The following is a 17,806-nucleotide window of genomic DNA, read 5'->3' on the forward strand; positions in this document are numbered from 1 at the left end:
GACTTGTAGAATTACGTACAATTCTAATCATAGTCAAATGTAAGCTGTTCTGCCTCTCATGGGGTTTATTCCCTTGGAAGGAAAATTGCACATTATGGTTTCGGTTGTTTTTGGCATTTTTGCTCATGTTCATCAACATGATGATTTTATGACGTTACTGTTTGAGGTCTTTAGACAGTCACATTTTCAAATTTTAAGTGTTTACCTTCTGCAATAGGTTAAACTGTAAGGATATGATTTATCTCTGCTTCATTCTTTGTAACCAGACCTTGACATATGTCTAGATAAATACACACTGGCTGATAATAAAGGCTCATGTGGTGATGCACTTCCATTCGAACCTTGGTGCACACAAAACGAGTGGACTAAGGCACTTTGAGAAGGTGGTCTCTGTCCGCATCCAAACAAACTCAATTTTACCAAAATATAAATGCAACATGAAAGATATTTAAACCAACCAAAAACAGGATGTGATGTCATTAGATGCGACCCTATAAAAAGACAGAATGCTCCAGCATACCTAGTTCTTCTTGTCATAGGAGCTACAGCGTATTGCCCATAACAGTTCAGTTCATAACAGAAGTCTAAAGCATTTTCAATGGATGGCCATGTTTGGTCACTGCTTCAAAAGAGGGTGGCTACCTGAGACAAATACCTATGGAAATCTGGTACAATATTAAAAAGTGTTAAGCTGCAAATGTTACATTAAAATGCCATTTTTTCTTTATCTAACCTTCACATTAATTTAGTTGGTGTGACGTAATATTTTTTAAAAAGTACAATTCCAATGATCTTTACTTTTTGAATTTAGTCAGAATGTATTTTTGCTCATATAAAGCATAACAGTTGCTAGCATGTTAGTTTAGCACAGCATCATAACCTGACAAAATTGTTTTTGCTTCATACTAATTTTATAGTGTCAATTGAGTGTTTGAAGTAATCTTCTGTAATCCGATGTGACGACTTATCACAGTAGGATCACATAAAATATATTATTTTAGTATAGCGAATGCCGATTAGTACTGCATTGTTTCATTAGTCTAAACATTTATGTTTTTGTTATTTTACAGGAGACAATTACAATTGAATATTGTAATTCAAAATATATTGTATATATATTGTTATTTGTAAATATAATAAAATACTGCAATTTTCCATCTTCCAAAATTAAAACCAAAACAATGGCAACTTTTTATTTATTTATTAAGCTCATCGTTCTGAAAAGCGAAGTGTGCTCTGATTGACCAGCTATCCAATCTATCTATCGTGTGACTGAAATGTTATGTTATGACTGAAATGTTATAACATACTGTGCCCTGTCAGGCAGAAGCGACGAGACATAAACATTTAATTATAATGTTTATTTCATTATACTGTTAAAACCCATTATAAATGTGATATAAACATGATTTCTAGTCTTGTTCTCTTTTGGAAGGCCAAACAAAGTAGTTTCCCTTTTTAAAGAAACAGCATTTAAGAGTGACACTTCAATTCAAACGAATGAACAAACACATGAGAGCAATTTCAAAAGCATAAGGGGCTGTCTGTTCTGCTCTCTTTAGCTCTCATGAATTTCACACAACGATCGGCCTGCACAGTGCACACAGCCAAAACCTGGATGTTTTAGGCAATATTAAAATCCTGGCGGGGACGTGTCCCGTATGAACGCCGCATATGGCCACCCTATACAGATCTTCTTCATTCACCAAGAGCTTGTAACACTCCAAAGAGAAAGGAAAAATTAAAGTCGCATCATATGACCCCTTTAACCCCCAAAATTGTCTTAATGAAAATTGTAATGTTAAACTGCTGTCTGTTTGACTTTTCTGTGTTTACATAAATGTCTTGCAGGGCAATACCAACTCTATGTTAGACACTTAATAGCAATAGCTTTGTCTCCATCCAGCTTTATATATATATATATTAGGGCTGAAACGATTCCTCGAGTAACTCGATTACAAAAAATGATCGAGGCAAATTCCTCTGCCTCGAAGCCTCTTTTAATTTATTTTAAATCTCAAGTCAGGTTCTTTCGCAATTATTATTTTTTTTAATATGACAATGCGTTTACGTCACCCACAAATCGGAAGGAGACACGAGCACTGCATCCGAGATCGCATACTGCAAGGAGTCAGCAGTGTTTTGTAGTAGTGCTGCAACGACGCGTCGACGTCATCAATTACGTCGACTACAAAAATACGTCAACGTGTGTGAAATGCGTCGACGCATCACACGTAGCGGCTGAAGTAAGGATAAAATAAAAAATAAAGTAAGTCTGTGTTGGCGCGTGTTTCGCGCGTGTCACGCGTTAGGGGCGTTCACATATGGCGCCTAAAACGCGTGGAAAATGCTAGTCGCGCTGCTTTCTCCTTCTTTCCAAAGCGCTTGGGCAGTTGCGCCCCTGGGGCATCTGTCGTTGCTAAGCAACGTGCTCTCTCCATGAAGACGCGGAAATTCCAGCAAAGGATAAATGGATTTGCAACACTAAAAATCGCTTGCAGTAGCTCTGCTATTAAATTTATTTCAAAATGGCAATCCATATACAGCTATGATCATCTGTTCCCTCATCTTAGCTGAGCTTTCAACGTTGTTACGGGAAAGGATGAAGCTGATTTAAAAAAAGACAGCGCGCTGCGAGACAACAGTCACAAACCACCGAGCTACCCCGAATCAGCTCCAGATCTTGGGAAACCACGCTAAACCATAGCAGAACCCTGACTACATTTTATGGTTTGTGATGCTAAAGAACATTTCATGACGTCTCAGACAACTGTAAATTTGCTACTGTGGTTTAATTATAAACGCTATCGTAAACTCATTTACCATAGTAAAATAATTTTCTTTGCTTCTTTATTTTTGTATACTGTAAAAACTTCAACCACATTGGTTGAAAATGAATAAAGGTTGAAATATTATATAAGAAGTTGTATTGTACTTATATTTTTTGTAAAGTTATCCAAAGTATTCATTAGCTAATCAAAAAAGAGACAGAACACAGAACTGTAAAGGTACATCAACCCTTCAAAATAAAAGTCTGGTTTAAAGACAAGTTTTTGCAAGATATGTATTACTATTGTTCAGCAGAATGTACATAGCCTACGACAAAAAAAAAAAAAAAAAAACTTTTTTTTTTTTATAAGGTTTAATCACACAACATTTCTTCCATGTTTTATTTTTAATAGTAAATCCCTTTTGTTTACCAAAAAGTTAAGTTTGCTTAATTTTCAATAATTAAAAGATAAATTAAATTAATATTTTATGTGTTTAATGTTTAATGTGCATCTCAGAAAATGCTTTATTTAAAACCCTAACTGAATGGCACTTAAATGCACTTAATTCATCTGTCAACTTTGTCATTGTGGTAATAATTAAATGTTTATTTTTGATGTATGCATTGCATTCTATGCATTTAAAAAATAAATATAAAAGATTTCTAAAAAAAAGGAAACTTAGTTGTTCATTTTAAGAGACCCAGGAGTCTTATTTTCTCTTGCATAATTAATATTGCTCTTTAAGCAAAAACACAAATGTTATTAATCGATGGAATTTTTGGTAGAATATTCGATTACTAAAATATTCGATATAAATATTATATATATATAAATACATACATACATACATACATACATCATTGCCGCAGACCTCAATGTCACATGATCCGTCAGAAATCATTCTAATATGCTGAAATTCTGCTCAAGAAACCTTTTTTAATTATAATTATTAATATTTAAAACAGTTGAGTACCTTTTTTTTTTTTTGGATTCTTTATGAATGGAAAGATCCAAAGATCAGCATTTATGTGAAATAAAAAGTATTTGTAACATAATACACTATTCAAAAGCTAAGAGTCATATTTTTTCGAAAAATAAATTATAGAAATTAATACTTTTATTTAGCAAGGATGTTTTAAATTGATCAAAAGTGATGATAAAGACATTTATAATGTTACAAAAGACATGTTATTTCAGATCAATGCTGTTTTTCTGAACTTTCTATTCATCAAAGAAACGTGAAAAAATGTCTACTCCGATGTTATCAACATCGTCGAAATAATGTTTTTTAAGCAGCAATTCAGAATATCAACCTGTTTTATTGAAGGATTGTGTGACTGGGGTAATGATGCAAAAAATTTTGCTTTGAAATCACAATAAATTAGTTTCTCTAAATACAAAAAAATTAAAATTTTACTGTTTTGCTGTACTTTGGATCAAATAAATGCAGGCTTGGTGAACAGAAGAGACTTTTTTAAAAAACATGAACAATTTTACTGTTCAAAAACTTTTGACTGGTAACGTTAGTGTATAGGCAATTTCATTTTTTCTCAAATTTCTAGCTTTTAATTGGCTTAGGAATCAGATAACTTCTGGACAATATTCAATAATAATGATTTACAAATGTTTATATACTACAAACACTTTTACATCACATTAAGGCAGAATAGTTTTTTTTACTGTAATTAGGGTGATTTCACATTTTTAGTTCGGTTCATTTGGTCCGAACCAAGGGCAAACAATTAAACATTGTAGCATTTTTCAGCTTTTTTGGTTCATTTTCAGAACACACTGATTGCTTTTGTCCGAACCAGTTGAAACGAACCAAAATGCAGTCACATGACAACATCCACATCACTCATTGGCCATGATGTATTTCCTAACCTGCTTTTCGACTGGTCAGAATCTATGTGCGGGACAATTCCAACATAAGAGGAAAAGCCAGCAAAGAACACAGAGACAACACAACTATGGAGAGACGACTGCGCGGGCTGGTTTTGTCCCGGGCCATAATCTATTACATTGTTTGTATACACTACAATATGCAAACAATACATTTCTGTAATGAAGCGCGGATGCGGCTTGAAAACAACGTTCTAATACACTGCAAACGGCCCGCTCGTAACTTCAAGTGGAGGCATGCATTAATTCTTAACTCTGACATGCTCATGGTAGCGCTGTAGCTATCGAATATTTTAGTAATCGAGTATTCTACCAAAAATTCCATCGATTAATCGAGTAATCGGATAAAATGTGTTTTTGCTTAATTAAAGTGCAATATTAATTATGCAAGAGAAAATAAGACTCCTGGGTCTCTTAAAATGAACAACTAAGTTTCCTTTTTTAGAATTTTTTTTTATTTTTAAATGCATAGAATGCAATGCATACATCAAAAATAAACATTTAATTATTACCCATTGTTTCTCTGTCTGTACTTGTACTGTGAACAATGACAATAAAGTAGACAGATGAATTAAGTGCATTTAAGTGCCATTCAGTTGGGGTTTTAAGTAAAGCTTTTTCTGAGATGCACATTAAACATTAAACACACAAAACATTAATTTAATTTATCTTTTAATTCTTAAAAATTAAGCAAACTAAACTTTTTGGTAAACAAAGATTATTTACTATTAAAAATAAAACATGGAAGAAATGTTGTGTGATTAAACCTTAAAAAAATTGTTTTTTTTTTTAGTAGTAGGCTTTGTACATTCTGCTGAACAATAGTAATAGAGGACTTTTATCTTGACAGGTCGACGTACCTTTACAGTTCTGTGTATGTGATGTGACGCTAGTTTTACTCAAACGGTCAAATGCTCATGCAGTGACTTTCAGAGCAGTTCTGGAGATGTTGTTCATGTGTTCACGTCCTTATTTAGTGAGACAGCAGACGCTGAAATTACCGCGAGCGTCACGCGCGATTCCGTGTGTTTAATGAATGAAGACGCGCTTCTGCTTCATTCATTAACACAGACACGCAGAACATGCAGGATTCATATTTAAATAGACTGTTCCGGCTTAATTTTTACAGATATTAGTCCATATCGTGATTTGATGTAATTGCAATGACCTATTTTTTATTAATTCATTCAAAATTTGGCAAATTCCGCCTTTGGTGCGCACCCGAGTGCGATTGCTGCTTTCACACCTGCCCAAACGAACCGCACCAAAGGGGGAAACGAACTCTGGTACGATTCAACCGAACTAAATGAGGCAGATGTGAAAGCACCCTTAATGCTATATCAATTAGCACAGCATTGTTCATATACTTTATTACCTGGTGTTGACATGGAAAAACACAGATAAACCATATATTGTCGCAATTGTATGTTTAACGTCTTCATGTTTCCAAACGTTTCTGTTTTTCTGTGAAAACAACTGTTTTCATACAGCGATAGCTGGATGCTTTCGTCCATATTAGGAATTTCCTGGTTCGACTTTCTGCGTGAGAGTGCCCTGGAGGGGGCACTTCGTATGAATGAAACACACACTGCATGAGAGTGTTTAGCGCTCCGTGATGTTCATCTCGCCTTATTCTGTGTCTGAATAAGATATCAGATCATGTGCAGACTATCCTGTCTCAGATCATGTGCAGACTATCCTGTCTCTTTGAGTTTAAATCTATATTTATTCACACCAGCTCTTGAAAACCTCTATGCGAACACACTTGCCTGAAAAAGTGCGGGGGATGGATTTACGTGATATTAAAAGTGGGGGGTAATGTACACCCCTGCCTGAAACTAACGCGTTCGGCAAACAGACAGTTTTATTGCAGCTCGTCTGTGTTCTGCACTTGCACAAACTGAGTTGCACTGCAATCATACCCAAAATGTAATTTATGTGAAAACATTAAGCCTGTGTAAACGCCAGAGACGCTGAAGATGGACTCATAGTGAAAAATACTGTAGCAGGCAGATCACTCACTGTGTTCATGATGCACAAACTATTGGAAGAAAATCCTAAATTGATTTGGGGGTTTATATGTATACCTGAGGGTAACTGACTGTCTTCAGAAAAGTTAAGATGGCATTTTATTTTCATTTCATCTCTGTATAATTCACAGTAAAGCAGTGTTTCAGTGCAGCGTTGCTTTGTTTACAGCAGTAACCAAGGAAACTTGTTGTATCGCTGCTGTTCCAGAAACCTCCTGCTTTCAGAGAGTGAATATGCGCTCTCATTCAGCCCATCTGCTGTTTGATTTGTTCAGGCATGTAGCATAATTTCACAAAGCTATTCAGAACATTGTTTTTGATTAAAGTGTGGGTATTATTAAATCAAATTATGTATGTTAAATTATATAACTAAATGATATGAAATTATATGAGTTATATACCTAAAATTAAATAATTGGAATTACATATTTAGTTTAAATAAAGATGTCTGTCTGTACTTTTCTTCTTTTTTAGGGCAGCTGTAGCTCTAGAAGCAAATCAACCATCAACATCAAAAGCTGCAAGACAGCACAAAATTCAGGAAATATTTCAGAAATGTTGCTCACAAATAAAACAGTGTTCAGTAAAAAAAAATAATACATTTGATTTTATTAAGGTTATCATACTATCAAAATCTCATACTGGCCCATGCCTACTGTTGGCACACTGGTGCATATTTGTGACACTTATCCTAGTCATGGGAAACTACATTTCTTCTCGCGATGATGTCATTCTGCTTTTACCTTGTTCCTCTAACCCCATCATTCAACACCCTCCTCCCATCCACCTTTCCCTTTGTTCCATGATAATTTCATTCATCATCATTGAAGATTTTGTCTTTATCAGTATTGTTTGCATTCTCTCTTGTGTGCAAACCCATTATTTTCCTTTCAGTTATCGTTACCCTAATTTTTCCATTTTGTTTGCCTTTCGCCTTCTCTCCCTTGCTCTGTGTGGAAGCTATTAAATGTGAGGTGCCAGATGTGGCCCATTAACCCATGCACCCCGCAGTAGGAATCCAGGAGGGCAATGCTAAATTCCCTTTGTGCCCTCAAACACCCACTAACGCAAACACCAGCACACAGTTCTTCGTCTTTCACAGCAATTCCATCCAGCCTTCATCACCCACAGTTGTGTTCACAGACACACACGCACACTGATATGATTCTAATTGCTTCATGCTGACATGTGTAGGCATGTAGATCTGGTATTTGAATGCATTTAAGATGAAAACAAATCTGTGGTGAAAGACTTGTGTGTTCTTGTGTGATGCCTACCTGTGGTCATGGTGGTGTTATGGGAGGGGATTTTACAGACCCTGTTGCAACACCTGGTCATTGGCATACTTGGTGTATTTTTTAATGCAGCATAGGTGCAGCCCTGACATGAAGGTCTGTTTCATAATGTAAGATAATTTATGCAACAAGCTCAGTGAAAATAATGTATGCAGACAGATAAATTAATTAAATTCTCAGAAATATTGATTTAAGTCTAAAACGTTTAAATATTTTCAGTATCAAAACATTAACTTGAACCACATGTGTCCACATTGTGTTGCAGCTGTTCAGATCCAATTTGTGTGTCCAGTGCTGCTCTTTTCACCTAATGTAATATCTGTATTGGTTTTTATGGCAACAACGTTGTGTTGGTATGCCTATGCTAAAACACAACAGCAGCATTACAGTTTGCAAAACAGATGTTGAACATGTTTCCTTAGCACTGGAATATTACATATTATGAACCAATGGCAGAAAAGCTGGACTGCGCTTTATCTGCCGTTTTTCTGTGCTTTTTTCTATGCTGGTGTCACTGCTGGCCTCAAAACTCAAAGAGTTGTTTAGACCAGCAGAGTCATGTTCTGCTTGATTTGCAACAACACAACCTTGTTTCTTCAGAGACTTCAACATGTTTTCTAAAAACGTCTGACATGTTGAAGTTTTGCAGGGCATGAGAAAGTGACAGGCAAAGAAAAAGCTAAAGAACAATCTGATCACTTAAATGGATTTCCAGAAATGCAGTGTGAATCAAAATTCAAACCACATATCAATGTAGCTTGAAACATATTTGTGTAAAAAAAAAAAAAAAAAAAAAAAAAAAAATATATATATATATATATATATATATATATATATATATATATATTATAATTTTATTATTATTATTTTGCCATTCACTTAATATGATCAGATTCCAGTCCGATATGCAAAAAAATACGATTTGGACTGGCACTAAGACGTTTGTTCTGTGTAAACGACCTCTTAGAAGGTGGCCTATGCAGGCAGCAGATAACAATGCTGCTAAAGGTGCTGAAAAAGAGCACTTGTGTATGTTGAGTGCACTTTGGTGCTAATCTCTCTCTCTCTCTCTCTCTCTCTCTCTCCCTCTCTCCCTCTCTCCCTCCCTCCGTCCCTCCCTCCCCAGGGCTGTTCAGGGTAATATGAGAATCACAGCAATGTGGGCAGGAGTCCTGCATGTTTTCTTTCAGCAGGATCACTTCTCTCCTTTACAGGCTTTCTTTTGACATCATGGCTGACTAAAAACTGACATAAGAAGGATTAGAGTGTAGGTGTGTTAGTGACTGTACCAGTATTTTGTATATAGTCCCCCCCCCCCCCCCCCCCAAAAAAAAAAAAATTTTTTTGTTTTTTTTTGTTTCTTGCTTTATTCAGTGCTTAAACAAAAGACTTTCAAGAGCAGACAACTCATTTTGTTTGTCTCTTTCAACAGTGGAATGATATCGTCAGACTCTTTGTCCACTAGGAAGTGAGCAAGACTCTTCCGTGTTGTAGCTTATATCTCAGCCAAAGGACGTGTAACTGGAATTGAGATATAATGGATGCTCTGGACTCCAAAGCTGAACGTATTGCCCGCTACAAGGCAGAGAGAAGACGGGAGTTGGCTGAAAGGTATGCAGACTTGGAGGAAAGTTCATCCCTATATACACGGAGGGAAAAAAATAGGGAAACCACAGACACCTCTGAGCTGAAGAAGAACGAGGTTTCCTCTGTACTAAGTCAGTACGATAAAGATAGCAGTGCTCTGAGCAGGCAAGGAGACAGGAGCAATTCTGAGGCAAAAACAGATGCCACACCATTCTCTAACATCTTCGTTAGCCACAGTGACGAGAAAAACCAAGTAACATGTTCACGCCAACATCACAGGTGAGTTTAAGTCTCAGTGCAATATCCTGCAATGATAAATATTGTCCGTTCAGAGTGTAACACAGATCTCATGTTTCACTGCTCAGTAAGTTCAGACTGAGGGCACTTTGAACTTAGCCATAGTCAGGGAGATTTTTACATTAAAGATTTTTGTTTTGGTTTTAACTTACTAAAGCACAGTCAACATAGTGTTTCTCCTTTATTGGCAATTACAAACATGGATATTATAAGCAAATGTGAAAGGGGTTCCAGATGAGGGAGAGGAATGCTAGTCTCAGTCTTAGTTTGGAATGTTCTTGTATGACGGACAGAGTAGAACTTTCTCTTCCTTGTTCGGTGCTGATTCTCTGTACCGATTTGCCCGATTTAAATAATAAAAAACAAATCCTTAGTAAAAATTTGAGAAATACTCGGTATTTTAATAATTAGACTAATAAATTAATAAAATGACTGGTTGATATTTTTATGTTTAATATATAATGATATATTTAGATAATGGTAATGAAATAAGAACTGGTAAAATTGTGGATTGGTAAAGGTAAAATTATTTAAATACATTAGTCTAACTAATGGGGCTTTTTACATGAATTAAGATGACCTAATCTAAACTAGTCTATGGTTTCCTCCATATTTGGTGTTTTAGGTGGTCCACAATTTTGGTTTATCAATGTGGTTCACCACCTGAAAAAGTGTGTGAACTTCTGGTTTATGCAGATTTATGCTGTGTTTTATTGCAGGCCTGACATTTGTAAGAAATGTTTGTATCTCTAAGACAAATAAATATTTTGAAAGAAATGAATACTAAATACCACCATTCTGTTTACCTTTTATTTGATTATGTTTACCTTTTATTTGATTAAAGTCCTGTGCTGTATTTGCTTGATTTTGAAGACTAACAAAGTGTCACATTTTATCAGTGCCTTTCCAAAGATTAAAATTGCTAGCGTAAACAGGAGAGTGGCATGTTGACATTGTTCATTCTCAGACTCAGCCATTACATGTCAAACCAGCAAGTCCTGCCCCGGCATGTCACTGTTTAGTCTTTCATTTTCTGCACTGTAAAGGTCAGTAAGACCTGGGTCTTATCTAAAAGGGAAAGTAAAACTGGACTAGATGTAGAATATAATTGATAAGGGTCAATGTGGAGGATTATGTGATTTATGAGTTGAGAACTAGTCTTTAGCTGTTTACTCCGGTGTCTTCAAGTGTCAGTGAAATTGTGTGCTGGCTGTAAGCTTGATCTGACAACATGACGTTTAGCTTTGTATCTGCTGACACAGAGCCTAATTTTACTGCACAAGTTGTTCCCTTTACTGTTACACTGTGAAGTACAATGGCAATTAGTAAATAACTAAACGCTTTCTAACTGCTTTCGTCTAAAAAAGAGAAAGAAAATAAAGTGAAACAGAAAACTATAGTTTTCTGAGTGAGCGATCTTTGCTTCTCAGGTGTTTTCTTCCTTTTAGCTGCCCTACACCATTTACGTCAAACCCATGTTATTTGCATTACCAAAGACAATGTCCAACTAGACAACACTACTTACTACTACCAGTCAAAAGTTTCAAAACTTACTTCAAATTTACAGAATGGAGCAGGTAGTAAACTGTTCAGCATCAGTTTACTTAGAGAATACCAAATTAAATATATAAGATGTTACAATAAGGCAATAAGGTAAACTTGCATAAGGGTTTTTGGTTACTATATTATTCCCATACTTCAGTTATTTTATTTCATAATTCTGATTATTTATTTAAATTGTGGAAAATATTAATAGTGAAGAATGATATGTGTCCAAACTCTTGACTATTATAAACTTTGTGTCAGAGAAACAAGTGAGCAGCCATCTTTAGAATATTTGTCTTTAAACTTTTCTTTTTGTGGTAGCATCACAGTTTAAGAGTTATTAGTAGGTAGAGTTAAGGAAAGTCATGTGCATTTTAATGTTCGAAGCGGATGTCATAAATGACAAATGTCATAGACCAGGAAGATTTCCAAATTAGCAGTTCATTCATAAATTTGTACAAATTGACTTTCAATTATTTCATGGTAGTACAAACAGATGACAGAAGACAGCACTGAAAAGGGGTGGTCTATACAAAAGGTCTATAACTTTAGAGAAAACGTAATAAAAGCTACAATTTGTAAGGGTTACTTGATCATCTGTTGTAGGGCTGTAGCTATCGAATAGTTTAGTAATCGAGTATTCTACCAAAAATTCCATCGATTAATCAAGTAATCAGATAAAAAGTTTTTTGCTTAATTAAAGTGCAATATTAATTATGCAAGAGAAAATAAGTCTGCTGGGTCTCTCAAAATGAACAACTAAGTTTCCTTTTTTAGAAAAAAAATATTTTTATTTTTTAAATGCATAGAATGCATACATCAAAAATAAACATTTAATTATTACCCATTGTTTCTCTGTCTGTACTTGTACTGTGAACAATGACAATAAAGTTGACAGATGAATTAAGTGCATTTAAGTGCCATTCAGTTGGGGTTTCAAATAAAGCATTTTCTGAGATGCATTAAACATTAAACACATAAAACATTAATTTAATTTATCTTTTAATTATTGAAAATTAAGCAAACTTAACTTTTTGGTAAACAAATAGGATTTACTATTAAAAATAAAACATGGAAGAAATGCTGTGTGATTAAACCTTTAAAAAAAAAAAAATGTTTTTTTTGTAGGCTATGTACATTCTGCTGAACAATAGTAATACATCTCTGGCAAATACTTGTCTTTACTAACTAAACCGGACTTTTATTTTGACGGGTTGACGTACCTTTACAGTTCTGTGTATGTGATGTGTCGCTAGTTTACTCAGATCAAACGGTCAAATGCTCATGAAGTGACTGTCAGAGCAGTTCTGGAGATGTTGTTCATGTGTTCACGTCCTTATTTAGTGAGACAGCAGACGCTGAAATCACCAGAGCGTCACGCTTCAGTGTCTGTAATAAAGGAAGTCGCGCTTCTGCTCCATTCATTAACAGAGACACGCAGAACATGCAGGATTCATATTTAAATAGACTGTTCCAGCTTAATATTTACAGATATTAGTCCATATCATGATTTGATGTAAGTGCAATGAACGATTTTTGATTAATTCATTCAAAATTTGGCAAATTCCATGCCATTCCGCGTTAAACTGTAAATTCCGTTTTTATGACTGGATTCCGTGATTCTCTCTGCGTTTTCTGCATCGCGAAATCGTAGCGCCCTAGTTGTGGTATGCCAGCTCTATCTTGCAATGGACACACACCACGACGTTCTCTTTACGTTTGCCCGCGCCCTCAAATCAAAACACTGCTGTCTCCTTGCAGTATGTGATTTCCGAAGCAGCGCTTGTGTCTCCTTCTGCTTTGTGGGTGACATAAATGCGTTGTCACATTAAAAAAAAATAAAATCATTGCGAAAGAACCTGACGTGAGATTTAAAATAAATTAAAAGAGGCTTCGAGGCAGAGGAATTTGCCTCGATCATTTTTTGTAATCGAGTTACTCGAGGAATCGTTTCAGCCCTAATCTGTTCTTTGTTTATACAATAGATGCAGCCATGTTGGGCTGATAATCTGACACAGTACCTTGAGGTAAAGGAAGGTTAAAAGTGCATGTTGGAATGTTTTAATATTTTATATTATGGCAAACATAAACTGCCCTGAGCTGCTGTAGAGTTTGATTATGCTAAATATTATATGCTAAATTAGATGATGTTTTGATTGCCTCCAGAGATGGAAAGAAATTAAAGATCTCATCAAATAGACTCCAATAGAAAGGTGCTAAAGCCAGTGTTCTGTATATATAAAGGGAAGAAAGCAGCATGTCACTGGGTTCTGTCTTCTAAAAACTCATCTAGACTTATGGGGCTCAGCTGCAGGCTGATCTTAATGAATGAATGAATGAGTTGGGTCAGGCTGGGTTTCAACCCCTCACCTACTCTCATATATAAAATGTATAGATTTTCTCTGTTCTCTCTCTCTCTCTCTCTCTCTCTCTCTCTCTCTCTCTCTCTCTCTCTCTCTCTCTCTCTCTCTCTCTCTCTCTCGTCATCTTTCATTGCCACTAAGGAGTTTGTTTTTAGAATGTAGTTCTCCCAAGAATGAACATTCTGTCATTGTTTACTTACCCTAAAGTTGTCTCAAAACTGTACGCTGTTTTTTCCTCTTCTCATGGAACACAAGAAGTCCGCAACAGTTCAGGGTCATCATGAGCTGTCAAGTTCCAAGAATGCACCATAGAGGTGGTCCATCTGCAGTATTACAAAGTCATCTGTTTCTCTGCAGCAGCTATAAAATCAGATTGGAATGTTACTCATAAATGCTCATAATGTAGCAAAATTCTGTGCCCTCAACCCTGTTCCATAAGCACCTTGTGGTCATTATGAACTTAGGATAAGATCTACAGTCTTTGAAGAAATAATATATATTTAAGGTGTTTATTTTGTCTGAGGATGGAAAGGTTGACGTTGCTTGAGGATTTTGCTGCATACAGTATCTTTCGAGAGTGTCATATGCTTGCTCTGATGAAAGGCTGTTAATAAAAGGTTGTGTGGACATCTGTTATATGGAGATGGTTGGGGTGTGTTTTATTTTTATTTTTTATTTTTTTGTGAGATTTAATCCTGTGCATATGAATACAAATTATCCACATACTTATTAGTGAATGAAAGCCAGTGTGTTTGCACCAAGTATTTACACTATAAAGTATATCCATGTGTAGTATATAAATATATTATCAATTTAATTCATGTAAATTGTCATGTGTAATTTGGTTATATGTCTTTTATATTAAATAAATGTAATATGATTGCATTGTAATGCTAGCATCTCGGGCACTTTATACCCTTGAACAGCAGCATACAAAAAAAAGACCTGGGAATAATTTAAACCCAGTAATAACACTTAAGTGACTTAAGTGTTAACTCACTTTGAATTTTATTTAAACTTTTATGTAATTTTATTTAAAGTGCTAAAGTGATGCACAATGGTGGGTAAATCTTCCATTCCTCTTCCTGTAAAGTGATTTATCAGTGTTCCCTATGCCATCTGAAGTGCCATTCTAAATGAAATGTCACTTGAGATGGAATACCCTATGAAATCTACATCACTTCCACTTATGGTCTGTTCGAGCAGACCTCTAGACTTGCTGTTTAGCTGCAGGGGATATCAGTGGGAGGGACAATTATTCTAAAGAGCATTGGGTTGCACAAAAAGCTGTGTAATGCAGTGTGAATATTCAATATATTTGCTGATTTAATTTAATTTTTCCCTCATCATGGGCATTTATAATGTGTGGTGTATGCTTTCTCGTGTTTATCACGGAGTACCCATCCTTCTTTAACTTAAGCAGGACAATGGAAGTGCAGTGAGGGACAGCAAAAAAGAGAAAAGGGTTTCAGGTGAAGCTGTGTCATCTTTTGTTTGCTTGCCACATATTAATTCACAAACTTATAAGTCATTGCCTTTCTCTCTCTCTCTCTCTCTCTCTCTTTTACACAGTCTGCTGGAAACAGAAGAAGCCCAGATTACACAGGGTAAGTTTCATTGATTTCAAAGAGCCCCATTATGAAATACAGAATTCATTTCTCTTGCCTGCATTGTGCCACACTCTCACTTTTTAAAGAGGACAGTTGTTGGCCTCATTAGTAGTACTTAAATCCACCTTTACCAAAAACATCAACTCAAAATGACAGTAGTTTTACAGGAATATTTCTAAAGCTGGAAAATACAACATGCTATAGTGTTCCAGTAAATGACTAAAATTGTAATTGTTACATAGTATTGACTATACATTAATATTTATTGTAACACGTTCATAATATTTCTGTTTTAAGACTCACCCATTTGAGCTTTTGGGGTTATTCATGGTCTATTGTTAGTAATTAGTTAATACTCCCATAATTTGCACAAAGCATCATGGTGAGTAGGAAGTAGGTGTATGGAGTAGCTCCTAAACTTGGCTCTTGGCACACCAATGGAAGTAATGTTTAGTGTGACAAAAATCTAAGTGTTCAAATGAAGATGGGTGGAAACAGTAAATAATATCTCAGCTGACTGCTTGTGACTGGATCACTGAAAAAGCACTTTATAGCCTGGGAACAGTGCTTTTCTCTCTCTCTTGCTGAGTTTCTTTATATTGTATATATATTTGTATTTGCCTTGCACATGGGTTTCACCTCAGTTGTGGTATTGAAGGTAGTAGAACCTTCAATCCCTTCCAGACCTGAGACTCGAACCTACAACATTCGGGTTACAAGTCAGATTCTCTAATCATTAAAGGGCCAAACTCTACCTCTGAGTCACTAGCCGCTTTTCCACTGTCGGGCCAGACATAATAGTGCTGCGTTTCCACTGTCGGGGCAGAAGCTCCACTGCGCTTCACTAAAACCTGCCCTTTACATGCCTCTCAGGAACAATGTCACACAACTGTCTGACCTGCTTTAAAGTGCTTTGCAGTGAGGTCATTCATTTGAATGTGTAAACTTTTAGGATTTGTCCCACCATTGACTTCTCTGGAGGAGTTGGACATTTTTGTGACGTCAGATGGCATTTTACTGTAAAATCAACCTACTCTGTGATAGCAGTCTGCTTACCACTTAGTGAGAAAAAGGAAAGTCAAACTTACAAAGGTTTCATCAGAGGTAACACAACCAGAGTTGTGTGACTCACAGACTGCCCCTATTACTATACTGAACAATAAAATAAGATACACAAAATTCATCACTGCACTAGGGCAGTGATTGTGATCACAATAATTGCTTCCCTCAATTAATTAAGCATTTGCCAACTGATTATGTATCCTAAATAATAATAAATATTATTTTTTTTGTCATTTAATTGTTCTTTGTTCTCATGTCTTGTATGTACAGTATGTAGTATGTGTGTACCAAGAGATCCTAAAAACCACAACAAATTCCTTGTGTGTCTGCACACACTTGGTGAATAAAGCTAATTCTTATTATTCAGTAGGTGAAAGACTCCTACATGTACCACATCCACTGACATTCTGAAGTGTGCAGTCACTGGACATTTTTCTATTCCATAAGGCCATGAGAGTTCTGTCCTCTTTTTAAGCTTTTGTGTATCTTGAAAATGAGGATTGCTAGCAAGTTGCTAAATATAGGAGCAAATAAGCATATAAGAATATATTCTGAAATATGTGACACTGAAGACTGGAGTAATGGCTGCTGAAAATGTAGCTTTATCACAGGAATATATTACAAAATATTAGAAACTGTTCTTTTAAATTGTAATAATTTTTCACACTATCACTGTTTTTACTGTATTTTATATCCAATGAAGCCTTAGTAAGCATTTTTTTTTTTTTTAATCTTACCAACCGTAAATATTTGAATATAGTATTTCCCAGCTGGTCTTATCACACTCTCACTGAACAGGTGGTTTTCATATGGTCATTTCTTTGAGTTCTGCACAGTGGGTTAATGTCAAGAGCAGTACTTGATGATAAGTGTTTATAAAAGAGCTTTAGAAGGAGGGAGAGAGAGAGAGAGATAGTGTGTGTGTGTGTGATGGGTTATTTTTCTACAAACTAAAACTGTGAAACAATCCTCCTGGGAGCATGACTTCACTCAATATATGTGATATACTGTGTGCAGTATGAGTAAAGTTTGCTTCAGGCACTTTGGTGTGCATACATGTGCAATTGTGCATGCTCAGACATTCTTGTTTGTGTTGACAGACGACAGGAAAGCAGATGATGACGCCAAAACCGGTATGCCTGCCAAGACGTCTCTTTTTAAAGTAAGTGCTCTTTATCTGTAAGCACTGTAATGGACATGTGATCTGCCTGTCAGCATGTGACATCTCTTATTTTTGTCATGTTGATTTCACGGTCACAGGTATAAACTCTATTTTATAGTAATAGGTTTAATAGGTGGATCGTATTTCAGCACTAGCAGCACTAAGTTGAATTCCAGCTCTTC

The 17,806-nt window shown here is 35.7% G+C and overlaps 1 protein-coding gene across 1 annotated transcript in view; it reads left to right on the forward strand.

Annotated features, from left to right (window-relative positions):
- The first annotated feature begins 9,813 nt into the window (after positions 1-9,813).
- Positions 9,814-17,806, forward strand: part of svild (supervillin d) — a 75,234-nt gene continuing 67,241 nt past the window's right edge. The window contains exons 1-3 of the mRNA XM_059530692.1: positions 9,814-9,864; positions 15,363-15,397; positions 17,563-17,624. Of these exons, the coding sequence (XP_059386675.1) occupies positions 17,598-17,624 (27 nt within the window). The 5' untranslated portion in view covers positions 9,814-9,864; positions 15,363-15,397; positions 17,563-17,597. The remainder of the gene's footprint in view (positions 9,865-15,362; positions 15,398-17,562; positions 17,625-17,806) is intronic.

The sequence above is a fragment of the Carassius carassius genome, chromosome 39 (genome assembly GCF_963082965.1).
Source record: "Carassius carassius chromosome 39, fCarCar2.1, whole genome shotgun sequence".
Lineage (NCBI taxonomy): Eukaryota > Metazoa > Chordata > Actinopteri > Cypriniformes > Cyprinidae > Carassius > Carassius carassius.